Raw genomic sequence first — 13,500 nt, 5'->3', positions numbered from 1 at the left:
AAGTATTGTGGCCATGGGGCGCCTGGGTGGCTCAGTCGATTCTTCACCGTCTGACTTCACCTCAGGTCATGATCTTGGGGTCCTGGGGTCCAGGCCGGTGTCAGGCTCCCTGCTCAGTGGGGAGCCTGCTTCTTCCTCTCCCTCTGCCCAGCCCCTCCACTCTGCTTGTGCTCTCTCTCTCTCAAATAAATAAATAAATAAATAAATAAATAAATAAATAAAATCTTTTTAAAACAGTTTAAAAAAATACTGTGGCCAATCCTATTATTAAAAATTATGTGATTCTACACCCTATTCCTTCACTATCCTAGGCGTGTTTCTAGTCCAACACTAACTTTACCACTGATCATTGTTTTAAGAAGGGTTTATCAAGCACCTGCTACATGCCAGGTGCACATTACCTACCCACCCCACAAGTGTAATTTAGCTTTGCATCGTGGGTACGTAGTGAGCGCTCAGAAATCCCTCGGTGCCTAAATAAATGGAAAGTGGGGCGCCCTCAACTCTGTGCTCTTAAAAGCACCTCTTCCTCTCCGCCCTTCTTCTGACTTTAGCCATCACATATCCCTGATTATTGTCATGGCCGAGTCCAGAGCAGCTTCCTGGGCCCAAATTCCAGGCCAGGTGACGAAGCTTGGCATGCCTGGTCAGGAGCTCTCCTCTGACTGAGACGCTTTCCAACTCTTCCTTAATCCCTCCTGCAATATATCACCCTTCTTGATTCTCAAAACAAACTGTCATCAGCATGCCAGCCTAGCTTCAGAGCCGGAGGAGGCCCCGTTTCTCTCACGACAGACTCAGAACCTCCCTCGGCCCTGAAGGGGGTCAGCTTTGGGACCACAGAATGTGAGAGCTGAGGGGCGCCTGGGGGGCTGAGCGGTTGAGCCTCTGCCTTTGGTCCAGGGCATGATCCTGGGGTCCAGGGATGGAGTCCCACATCGGGCTCCCTGCATGGAGCCTGCTTCTCCCTCGGCCTGTGTCTCTGCCTCTCTCTCTCTCTCTGTGTGTCTCTCATGAATAAATCAATGCAATCTCAAAAAAAAAAAAAAAAGAGAGAGAGAAAGAGAAATAAGAAATGTGAGAGCTGAGGAGACTGGGTGTGAAGCTGCAGCTCCAGGGAGTGAGGCCAATGAGGGGGGGCTGGAGCCAGGGCTCGGGGCAAGGTCCCCTTCAGGATGTGACCCCCTCCAGGCCAGGCCAGGCCAGGGCGCGGCTCCCACGGCTTCTCCCCCCAAGTGCAGCTGTTTGCAGAGCCCCTGCCTGCGTCTCCGTGCTAATGAGGCCTCCGCTCTCTCCTCGGGGCCCCTCAGGTCACTCTGACGGCGGAGACCCCCTGTAGCTACATCTCCTGGCCGCGGAAAAGCCTCCACCTCCTTCTGACCAAAGAGCGGTACACCTGCCAGCTCTTCTCGGCCCTGCTGGGCCACGACATCTCCGAGAAGCTCTACGCCCTCAACGACAAGCTCTTCGCCAAGTTCGGGCTGCGCTTTGACATCCGGCTGCCCAGCCTCTACCACGTGCTGGGGCCCGCGGCCGCCGACGCCGGGCCCGAGGCCGACAAGGCCCCCGGGGAGCCCCGGGCCCGCGGAGCGCCCCCGCCCGCGCCCCCGCCCGCGCCCCCGCCCGCGCCCGCGCCCCCGCCCCGCGCCGGGGCCAGGCCCGACAGCGGCCTCTTGGGGGAGGACTCCGCCAGTCTGGTGCTGGAGGATTTTGAGGAGGTGTCGGGCTCAGAATCGTTCATGGATTACAGGAGTGATGGGGAGTACATGAGGTGAGGGCCGCCCCCGGGCGCCCCCCGCGGCCTCGCCAGCCTGTGTAAGTACTCGGCAGGCAGCGGCCGCCTGGGCCCCAGCCCGCCTTGCAGGGCAGCCCCCACGGGGAGGCCTCCCATTGCCAGGGCAGCCCCCACGTGGAGCCTGTCCCCCCGGAGGCCTCCCATTGCAAGAGCAAAACCCCTACGTGGAGGCCTCCCATTGCAAGGGCAAAACCCCCACGTGGAGCCTGTCCCCCCCGAGGCCTCTCATTGCAAGGGCAAAACCCCTACGTGGAGGCCTCCCATTGCAAGAGCAAAACCCCCACGTGGAGCCTGTCCCCCCGGAGGCCTCCCATTGCAAGAGCAAAATCCCTACTGGAGGCCTCCCATTGCCAGGGCAACCCCCATGGGGAGGCCTCCCATTGTAAGGGCAAAACCTCTACGTGGAGGCCTCCCATTGCAAGGTCAAAACCCCCACCTGGAGGCTGGCCTCCAGAAGCCTCCCATTGCCAGGGCAAAACCCCTACGTGGAGGCCTCCCATTGCAAGGGCAAAACCTCTGTGTGGAGGCCTCCCATTGCCAGGGCAAAACCCCTACATAGAGGCCTCCCATTGCAAGGGCAAAACCCCCATGTGGAGCCTGTCCCCTCAGAGGCCTCCTATTGCAAGGGCAAAACCCCTATGTGGAGCCTGTCCCCTCAGAGGCCTCCCATTGCAAGGGCAAAGCCCTCACATGGAGCCTGTCCCCTCAGAGGCCTCCCATTGCAAGGGCAAAACCCCTACATGGAGCCTGTCCCCTCAGAGGCCTCCCATTCCAAGGGCAAAGCCCTCACATGGAGCCTGTCCCTTCGGAGGCCTCCCATTGCCAGGGCAAAATCCCTACATGGAGCCCGGCCCCTCAGAGGCCTCCCATTGCAAGGGCAAAACCCCCACGTGAAGCCCATCCCCTCGGTGGCCTAACCCAACCTTGCGGGGGGGGGGGGGGGGAGCTCCCTCCAGGTGCATGCAAGGCATGAGGGGGATCCTTTTAAAAACGCCTTTTTTTATTAAGTGTCCTCGCACTTTGGAAAGGGGGCTGGGTGACATGTTGAGCAAGCAAATGGTCACTAAATTGATCACCAGTGTGTGAGCAGTCAAGGCCTAGCTCACTAGGGCTCAAGGGGAGTCCGTTTGTGGCCTGGGTCTAAAGAGGAAGAAAGCTCACACGGTTCTAACTCCTATGGGTTCAGTTTTTTCCCGAGCCTAAAGGTAGCTTCTGGAAAGCAGCTGCTCTGTAGCTGGGATTGGCAGCGATCTCTGTTAAAATCATATCCTTCTAAGGGGCTTGTGATACAGGCTGATGACCCCGGGAGGCAAATCGCCCACCTTACTGTCCTCTTGCCCAGCGGAGAGTACGCTTCTTGTTCAGCCAGAGGACTGGGTGCTGCTCGGTCACTCTGATCATACAGGTCACACGGCCGCCTGGTTTTCCCCCCACAAACCACACACCTGTGTGAGGTGGATGGGCACCATGTGGGAGGGCCTAACAGGAAGGGCAGGCAGGATCTGGGAGCCCTGCGTGGCTCAAGGGTTGAGCGGCTGCCTTCAGCCCAGGGGTGATCCTGGGGTCCTGGGGTCGAGTCCCACATGGGGCTCCCTGCATGGAGCCTGCTTCTCCCTCTGCCTGTGTCTCTGCCTCTCCCTCTGTGTCTCTCATGAATAAATAAATAAATAAGATCTTTTTAAAAAAAGTTTAAAAACTTAAAAAGGAAGGGCAGGATTTCCCTCACAGCTCAGGAGAATGTCCTAGAAAGGCTGTACTGAGTAGTTCTGGGAAACTGCTCTCACCTTCCCCCTGGTTGCTCTCACAGCGCTGTGACCTTCTCCTCTGGGACTCCACCCGGCCATGGTGGGGCCTGGCTTTTCCTGAGGAAAATCCCACCGTTGCCAACTGGGGAGGCATTCCAAGTGCGCGTGTGGCACAGGGGCCTAAGGGACCCATGGTCCTTTGGGAAGTGCTGACACACCTTTCAAGAGGCTAGCCCAGTGAGGAAGGTTTCCAGGGGACACGAGGTGAACGAGTGAATGTCTGTAGATTTTGTCAAACAAGTCATGTAAATGACGGCAGAGGCAGGGGAGGCGAGTGATAAGAGGTGAGATGGCTTGCTTTATAGACTCGCAATCTGTCGTCTCCTATAGTCCCCGGGTCCCTAGAAGCAGAGTTGGGGGAGGCTTCTGGACTAATTCCATGGATCTACCCAGGACCTGCGATCACGTGCTGAGCTCCCCCGTATGCACCGGCCACTCTGATGGCGCCCTTCCCACCGTCCCACTAGGTCCCCCATCCACACTTACGGGTTTCACCCTGCGGACCCCATCTCGGTCCGGCCTACCTGCTTGTACACACTCACCCCACGCAGCTCCTGGGGTTCTCACGTTCTCCCTGTTTCCTTCTCTTTCCCTGGTTCCATTTGCTCTTCTTTCTTCCCTCTTTCTGACTTCTGTTCGGTCCTGGGCTGCCTCAGTTTGCTGCTCATAATTAGAAAAAAGTCCTTTTCTTCTTCTTCTCAGGCAATTTCTCCTCTCTGTATTTGTTCCTTACACGTCCCCCATTTTATTGTTCATGTATTGCTCTAGTACCTTCTTTTCCTTTTTATCCCCACTTTCCTGCCTCGCTCTGTCTATTCTCCCTCCTAAACTACCCTGCACCCCAACCTTGGTCTTTAACCCATACTCTTCTGAGATCGGTACCTCTCCCTCCACCTGTAGATAAAACCACTGAAGTGAAGGGGTGAAAACGCCCAGCTGTGGGCAGCTACACATTCACTGCATGAATCTTCCCAGACATCAGGAGGCAGCATGATAAACAAGAAAGAGGGCCAGACTGGGTGCTGCAGTCCTGCCTTCTACGTCTGGGTCTGCTATTTTTTTGCAAACCACACAACCTCGCCAAATCTCACTTTCTTCGTTTGAGTGTGTTGGACCAACTGGCCCCCAAAGGTCTCCTTGGTTTTATGTAAGAAGGCCATGGATGAGTCGTTCTGAAGAGGAAAAGAGAAAGCACAGTCAGTAGTATTATGGGCGCAGGCTCCAGGGCATCCAAGTGTCCTCCAGCAAGAACCATCTGCCATATTTTGCTACAATTTCTCTTTTGACTCAGGGCTGTCCTCCTCCTTGCTGAATGGAGGGTCCTACTTTACTCGAAGTCCTCTCCATGCTGTACCTGTCAAGACTCTATCACCTCCCATGTGATGACAGAGCAGATGTTCTATGTGAAGGGAGGTCACCACTCAATCTCGAAGCTCCTCTGCCCTTAAGACTATCATATGAAATACCCCTTTGCAAATGCAGCTTTTTGTGAACCTCAAGAGGAGAAAAGGGCTAATATTACTCCATTTCTAAAGTATTAGCACTGGCGATATAAAGAGAGTAGGTTTTTAAACATTTGTTTATTTAGGTAATAGAAAGGGAAAAACATATACTTCCAAACCACAGAGTTTTGGGAACGACTTGAAAACCTGATCAAGTTGTACAAATTTCAAATGGCTTTCAATCCAGTCTGTGATAATGGGATAATTTAAACCAGAGAGCCTTGTCTAGAATTGTGTATTTGGGTGCTTGGTTTGACTTATTTGCCATCAAAACCCTTCTAGGGTTATTACTTTAATGAGTAAGCATAGTCCCTTGCGGTGGGGAGCCATTGACTCTGGTTTCCTTTCTACACGCAGGGCACGACTCACCCTCTGTTCCCTGGCTCTTGAGTTACCAGGATTGTTTGCTGTTCGTCCTGGCACAGCGCTTATGTAAGAGGCACGAAGCTGGCTGCATCCTGCCTCATTGAGAATGACACAGCTTCAGCACTTTGACACGGGTGCTTGTTTCTCACACCGAGACCAGCTAAAAATAGTCAGGGCTTCCACTAGAACTGTCTTTGGAAGACAGAGCCTGGCTTTTCATCTGGTAGTGCCCAGAATTGAATGCTGCTTCTTTTAATGGGCAAAACAGCACTGCTGCATGATACACTCCTGCAGGGTCTTGCAGTCAGACCTCACACTAACCCGGCCTCCACTACAGGTTTTAATTACGTGGACACTCTCCACAGTGCTCCATGTGGCGTCTTATGTACAGGAGACGCTCAGTGAATGCAACTCTCTAATGAGCAATTAAGTCAGAGAACAAGTCTTGTTAGCGCAAATTAATTAAAAGCTGTTTGAAATCTGGCCAGTTTTGATTATGTTTTCAAATTATTCTGAAAACTCTGTGATTTGAAAGTAGAAACCATATGATGGTGTCTTTCTCCCTATTATTTAAATAAACAAGCAAACGAGAAACAGATTACAACATGGGGGCTAATTGTGGTCAGGGAAGGAGCACAGGACCAGGACAGCAGCGCCAAGGGCCAGAGAACCAATTCAACAGACATTTGAGTATCTACTATATATTTCAAGCACTGTACCCAGTAACTACATCATGAGCCATCATGAGTAACAGGAGAAAGAATTGCAGGTGTTTAACCTGGAAGAGATGAGCAAGAGTGATAGCCCCAAATTTCAAAAAGAAGGGGAATTAGAATTTGCCTTCCTTTGGTACAGTTCTCAAGGGCAGAGATGAGTTAAGAGCTGAATGTTACAAGGAGAAGGGCTTTGCTCAGTGTTAATAATGGGTTGCCTCAAAGAATTGTGAGTTTCTCACCATTGGAAGAGGCCAAGCAAGAAGAAGAAGAAACCTCAGAGACCTTATAAGGTGATTCAGGCTCTGAGAGAAGGATGCCCTGGGTTACTGCTGTGAAGGTGCCTTCTAACTCTGTGATGCTATGATTCTGTGCTTCCGAGGTCGGACTCTGGTTCAGCCGCTTAACCACCATAAGGAGCAGTTTCTCATCTGCAGAACGGGACTAGTGGTCTCATAGATAATTCATACCTACCCCTAGGTAGACAGGTAGCCTCTGTCTCCCTTGGCAGGTTGCTGTGAGGAGTAGTTGAGATAACGAATATAAAGGTAGTTTGTAATCTGTAAAGTGCTGGATGGATGTGTAAGGAATTTCAATATCCTATTGTGTGTGGAATGGTTTGGCAATCTCCCTCTCCCTCTGTCAGAGGTACATGATTTTCCTTCTTTTTTTTTTTAAGATTCTATTTAATTTTTTATGAGAGACACAGAGAGAGGCAGAGACACAGGCAGAGGGAGAAGCAGGCTCCATGCAGGGAGCCCGATGTGGGACTCGATCCCGGGTCTCCAGGATCAGGCCCTGAGCCAAAGGCAGACGCTCAACCGCTGAGCCACCCGGGCGTCCCATGATTTTCCCTCTTATTTCCCCCAGTCTGGCTTTCCAGGGGAGGCAGCAAGTGGCAGAGGCCCCTAAGAACAAAAGGGTCAGCAAAAAGGTGGAGACCCAAAGAAAACACGTGACGAGCTCCTCAGTCCCCGAGGACCCAAGAACTGGTCAGTCCCTCACCTTGTGTCCTTTATTGGCTCAGAGGAGACAAAGTTTCACACTCCCTTCACCCCGTTCACACTCTACCCACCACGCTCCGTGTCTCTCTCTGGGGGCTCTGACGTGCGTTTGTAGCTGGCAGTTTGGTTACAACTCTTCTCACAGGACCACTGGAAAGACTCCTGGAGCGGAAAACGTGCCCTTGACCGTGGCCTGGCAGGAGCTGCCCCGGGGCCTCGGGTTCCCTGGGTGGTGGCACCACTGCCTGCCAAGGCCCCGTGCTGGGTCCGCTCAGCTGAGGCAGCCGCTCCCTCCCGGGCCTCTGGAGCCCAGCCGCCTGCCACCCGTGCCCGCTCGTTGCTCTCCTACTTGTGTTCTACAGGCCTCATTTACCTACCCCCTCTTTGCAAAAATAAAAGACCTTATTAAACTCATCATTTTGTGGTACAGATTTTTTGGCAACTCATTCGGTAGTGCCAGACAGGAAGTTGAGTTCCATAGATTCTTCATAGGAGGCCCCAGGAGGGGCACCTGGGTGACTCAGCGGTGGAGTGTTGCCTTTGGCTTAGGTCATGATCCCGGGGGTCCCGGGATCGAGTCTCGCATCATGCTCCCTGTAGGGATCCTGCTTCTCCCTCTGCCTCTTTCTCTGTGTCTCTCATGAATAAATAAATAAAATCTTAAAAAAAAAAAAAAAAAAAGGAAGTCCCAGGCGTGGATATTTTGGCCTCTTCCCTTGTAAAATGAGAGGTTGGACTAAATAACTTCAAAGCTGGTTTATCCTAATACTCTAGCATGAAATGATTCAAAGATATGACTGGCCCTACCGTGGCAGGCATTGGGTGCAGCTAACACGTTGGGAATTAGCAGAAGAAGATAAAATTGGGGGATGCCTGGGTGGCTCAGTGGTTGGCATCTGCCTTGGGTTCAGGGTGTGATCCCAGGCCCGGGCATCCAGTCCCATGTCGGGTTCCCTGCGAGGAGCCTGCTTCTCCCTCTGCCTATGTCTCTACCTCTCTCTCTCTGTCTCTCATGAATGAATAAGTAAGTAAGTAAGTAAGTAAATAAATAAATAAATACATACATACATAGATAAATAAATAAAATATAAAATAAAAATAAAACTGTAAAGAACCCTGCGAAGTTAGGCAAGCTACCTGGGGAGACACAGCCCTGAAATTCTTCCTCTTTTTTTCCCCACAGCTTCTAGAAGTCCTCTCCACAGTTACTCTCAAGCTATGTCCAGGGTACAGGCCCCCTTGGCTCCAACCCACACTCCCGAACTTTAAGGATCCACGGACTATCTTTTTCTCTGGCCACACTAATCCTCGCAGGAGGGTCACTGGAGTGCATACCCGGTCTTACCCACTGGAAGGCCCACTGGCCAGGTCGGAGGAGACACGGAAGACTCTGGCACTACAGCTACACCAAGGGCCCCAAGCAACTTGTGGAAATTTACCCTCACCAGCTGTCCTTCCAGGAGAAGGCACCCCAAAGTGCAAAAGCACTGATTCCATCCTCCACTAACTGCAGAATTTTGGGCAAGTTACATAGGCTCTCTGAGCCTCGCCGTAAAGTTGGGATTTGTGAAACCATCCCACGGGGTGGTTGTGAGCATCGAATGAGCTGACTTAGGTAACACACCTCAGACATGGCGTGACACTGAGTAACCACTCAACAAATCACTCAGTTGTTTTTTTTCCCTATGTGGTTTCTTTGAACTGTCTGAAAGGGTCTCTGAAGTCAACTAGCCAAGAAGTTTGCTTGTTTGTTTTTTCCCAATTAGATTCAACTTATAGAAGTGGATATTTAAAAACCTAGTTTTCCCTTAAGCTTTCAAGTTCAACTTCCAAATCCCTGGTTCTGTTCAGGACCCTAGCATTAAACAATAGTTTTTAGGGGGACTTGAACAAACTCAGTCAATTAAATTTCCTTAAATATTTTAAAGTGGATTTATAAATTTAACACGTTCTATTTTACTTTTTCCCTAAATACTTCAACACATATTGCAGTTATCTATTGTCATGTAACATTCATACCTGAAATGGTAATCTGCAGTAGTTTATTTTTCTGATACACGTGGGGCTTGAGTGAGCCCAGCTGGGTTGTTCTCACTCACGATCTCTCATGCTGTCGTGTGCAGATAATGGCTCGAGCTAGAGTCCTCTCCAAGCCTTCTTCACTCGTGTGTGGGGCGGAGTCTGGAGACACTCAAACAGCTGAGGACTGAAACAGCTGGGAGTCCTCGGGCATATCTCTCTCTCTCTCTCAATGGTTTGTTCATTTGTTTTGCTGTTTGCAAAATTGCTGTCGTGATTATTGTTGCATGAATATATCATAATTTATTTATCCATTCTGCTAATGGGCATGGAATGCTTTCCAACTTGGGGTGATTATGAATAATACTGGCATCAGCATTCCTGAATGCATTTCTTGGTACACACAAGTGTACATTTCTGGGGTATATGTAGGACTGAAATTACTCAAGTATTGGGTACGTGTATGTTCGACTACAGTAAATACCATGAAACGGTTCTCTAGGTGATTGTATTAATTCATATTTCCGCCAGCAGTATGTGAGAGTTCTAGATGCTTCTCATCCTCCCAATTGCTGACATTGTCATTTAAAAAAATAGTTTAGCCATCTGGGTGTATGTAGCAGCATACCACTGTGGTTTTAATTTTCATTTGCCTGAAGAGTAATAAGTTGAGTACCTTTTCGTGTTTTCATAGATATTGTGAAGAGTCTATAATTGTTCTTGCCCATTTCACTATTTGTTTGTATGCTTTTGCCTATCAACTTAAAAGAATTCTTTAAATATTCAAGTTAAAAGTCCTTCATTGCTTATACATTCAAATATATTCTCTCCCACTTTGTGAATTTTCTCTTTTTTCTTTAAATTGTGTCTTTTGATGAACATATGTTCTTTTTTTTTAAGTTTGTTTTATTTATTTGAGAGAGAGAGAGCGAGAATGAGTGGGAAGAGGGGCAGATGGAGAGAATTTCGAGCAGATTTTCCACTGAGCATGGATCCCAACTCGGGGCTCCATCCTACAACCCGTGAGATCATGACCTGAGCTGAAATCTCCAGTCAGACACTTAACTGACTGAGCCACCCAGGTGCCCCTGGACATATGTTCTTAATTTTAATGTAGTAATTTATCAATCTTTTTCTTGTCATTAGTCCTTTCTGTGTTACATTTAAGAAATCTTTTCCTCCTCTGAAGATATCCTTCTATTTTACCTTCTAGATATTCTATTGTTTTACATTTCACAGATCTACAATCTGGATTTGATTTTTGTGTATAGTATGAAGTAAGGATTAAATTCTTTATTTTCTAGTAGATATCCAATAGACTGAGCACTATTTACTGAAATAATCATCCTATCCTCACTAGTATCCAGTGTCTCCCTTGTCATAAACCAAATCTTCGTATATCTGTATGGCTGTTTCCAGATCTTCTGTTCCATCAGCCTGTTCGTCTACCGTTGACAATACGACTTGGTTGTAATTATTGCAACTTTATAATAAGTTTTGGTATCTGGTGGTCTTCAAACGTTGTTCTTCAAATCTTTGTTACTCTTGGCTCTTCCCTTTGTATTTCCATAAAAACTTTAGGATCAGTTTGTTAATCCCCACAAAAATATAAACTCTGCTGTTTTTTTTTTTAATCAGAATTACATTCACCCTGTGAATCATATTGACAAATAATTGATAGCTCTATGATATTAACTTTCAAACCATGAACATAGTATAGCGCTTTATTTATTTTGATCCTCTTTATTTTCTTTCAATAGTGTTTTGTAGCTTTCCATGGAGATATCCTTGTACAACTTTTGTTAGATTTATTTCTAGGTATTTGTTGAATGTGATACTACTGTAAATGCTACCATTTAACATTTTTTTACTTTCTGTTTTTTTTATTGCTAGCATATAGAAACATAGTTGATCTTTGTATCTTCAAATTCCATCCAGTGATTTTGATAAATTCACTTACTGATTCTAATCATTAATCCATAGTCTTCAGGATTTTCCATAGATTCAAATATATTATCTGTAAATAATGATGGTTTTATTTCTTCTTTCCTAATCTATATCTTCCCCACCCCTCCTCTCTCTCCTTCTTTATCTTTTCATGCTTATTGTGCTGGGTAGGACTTCCAGGACAGGGATGGATAGAAGGGATAATGAAGACATCCTTCTTTCATACTTGACTTAGGGAAAATGTTTTCAGTATTTCACCATTAAGTATGATGTGTGAAAAGAAAAAAAATAAGTATGATGTGTGTTATTAGGTTTTTATAATACCCCTCTCAGATTAAAGAAGTTCTATTCTTAATTTTTAAATCATGGATGAAAATTGAATTGCATTAGATGATTTTCTGCGTTTATTGAGGTTATTTTTCTCCCTTATTTTGTTAATGAATTATATTAATATATATATGAATATTGGAACAACCTTGCATCCTGGAGCAAATCCAAGTTTATTATGTTGTATTTTCCTCTTTGCCTATTTCTGAACTTAGTTTACAAATTTTTTTTTAGGAATTTTACATCTATTTATTTTGCAATATCATTGTCAGGTTTGATATCAGGGTTATGCTGACTTTGTAAAAGGAGTTAGGAAGTATTCTCTCTCTCTTCTTTCCTCTTCTTTGGAAGAGATCTTCAAGCCAAACAGTTTTATAACTCTTGAGTACCACCCCACCCACCTTACCTTCTATTCTGTTGTCTTTTCACTCAGGTGCCTGTGCACTAAACCTTGGAATCTTTCCATCCATTTTCGTTTTATCTTCAAAATATATCCTGAATTCAATTCACCACCTTTACTGTGACCACTAATTTCAAGCTACTATTATTTCATACCTAGGTTAACTTCAAGAGGCTTACAACTGGCCCTCTGCTCTCTCCTGTTTCCCCTCCCCATAATCTACTATACACACAGCAAAGTGGTCACTTAAACATGTATATGATCTCATCACTCTCTTGCTCAAAATTTCAAATGGCTTCCTATTATATTTAGAATAAAATCCAAACTTCTTACTATGTGATATTAGTCAGGATCAGCTTATGATGACTTAATAGCACAAGGGTTTATTTCTCTCTCAAAGTTTACTGAGAGTCTGCATGAATCATGATGGCAGCTGTCATCATGTTGCAACTCAGTGACTCAATCTACTTTGACCTTCTGGCTCTGTCACCTGAAGAAAGAAACAGTTTGACATTCCGGTGCTAGCTTTTTGATGCTGTAGCCAAGAAAGTATACAAATCACATCTGGCCAGAGCCCATTGGCTAAAGGTAGTCATATGGACCCACTAAAGGTAGTCACGTGGATCCACTTAATAATCAGCTTTGTGCTTTGTTGATTAAAGAGACTGGGAAATGTGGGGAAGCAAAAGGCTTGATTGGTGAGTCTTATTCTTCTGGGCACTTACAGTTGTGTTTTCTCTCTGAAATCCTTTTCACTCATAACTTCTCCTGGCTGACTTCTTCTGGCCATTCTGTTCTCAGCCCCTGTCACCATCCCAGCTAAGATATCCACTCACCTCACCATCACCATCGTCCCTTTGTCCTGCTCGAACTTTCTTCAGTCTTATTTCCTCTTTCCTTTCTTTTTGGTATTCCAATTATGCATTTGATAGGACTGTTCAGTGTGTTATTTTCTCTTTTTTTCTGAAATTACACTGTGTATTTCTTTTCTTGTTTTATTTCTGTCTCTTCCCTATATATTTTACAATGTACTTCTCCCCTGTCAATTTTGAGAAATTCAATAGCTCTCTTGTCAACCCTTGAGGGCTGTTGTGGAGAATAAATGAAGCAATAAACATCAACAAAAAGCTCATACATTTTAAATTGAGACTCAACTGTACCTGGGACATAGTGCCAGCCCTCAAGCTAGAGGACCGCCTAAGTAAGTCTATTGTTACACACATGTGATATATACCAAAAGTGGATGCAAACCCCTTTGAATGTGTGTATATTTGTTTTTAAAAGGAATAGACTTTATATGGTAGAAGTTGTGCTTTTATTATCTAATGGTATATGTAATGGCAAAAGATATCTGGATTCTTATAAGGTTTTTAGATAAATTTGTGGATTTTTAAAATTAACAACAATGGTATCTTTATGTATTTGAAATGTAGCATGACATGTAGATATAAAGCATTTTATTTACTCAGTCTATGGAAAATTCTTGACATGATATGGATTTGTGAATCTCCTACACTAACCCCTCACTAGAGGCCCACACTTGTGAAAAAATCTTTGAGGTATAGCTTAATATTTTCAGCAATAAAGTCTGACATATAGTCAGATTTGCCCTAAGGAGAAAA

The 13,500-nt window shown here is 46.5% G+C and overlaps 1 protein-coding gene across 2 annotated transcripts in view; it reads left to right on the top strand.

Moving 5' to 3' along the window:
* Nucleotides 1–13,500, top strand: part of POPDC2 (popeye domain cAMP effector 2) — a 23,314-nt gene extending 9,814 nt beyond the window's left edge. The window contains exons 3-4 of one of the 2 annotated variants that reach the window (XM_025990122.2): nt 1,311–1,815; nt 8,369–13,500. In XM_025990122.2, the coding sequence (XP_025845907.2) occupies nt 1,311–1,775 (465 nt within the window). In that variant the 3' untranslated portion in view covers nt 1,776–1,815; nt 8,369–13,500. Of the gene's footprint in view, nt 1–1,310; nt 1,816–7,051; nt 7,190–8,368 lie in introns of those variants that run through there. The other variant, XM_072724275.1, reaches the window with a different exon arrangement.

The sequence above is a fragment of the Vulpes vulpes genome, chromosome 1, assembly GCF_048418805.1.
Source record: "Vulpes vulpes isolate BD-2025 chromosome 1, VulVul3, whole genome shotgun sequence".
Taxonomy (NCBI): Eukaryota; Metazoa; Chordata; class Mammalia; order Carnivora; family Canidae; genus Vulpes; species Vulpes vulpes.
The sequence above is the reverse complement of the archived record's forward strand: the minus strand, read 5'-3'. Positions and strand labels throughout refer to the sequence as shown.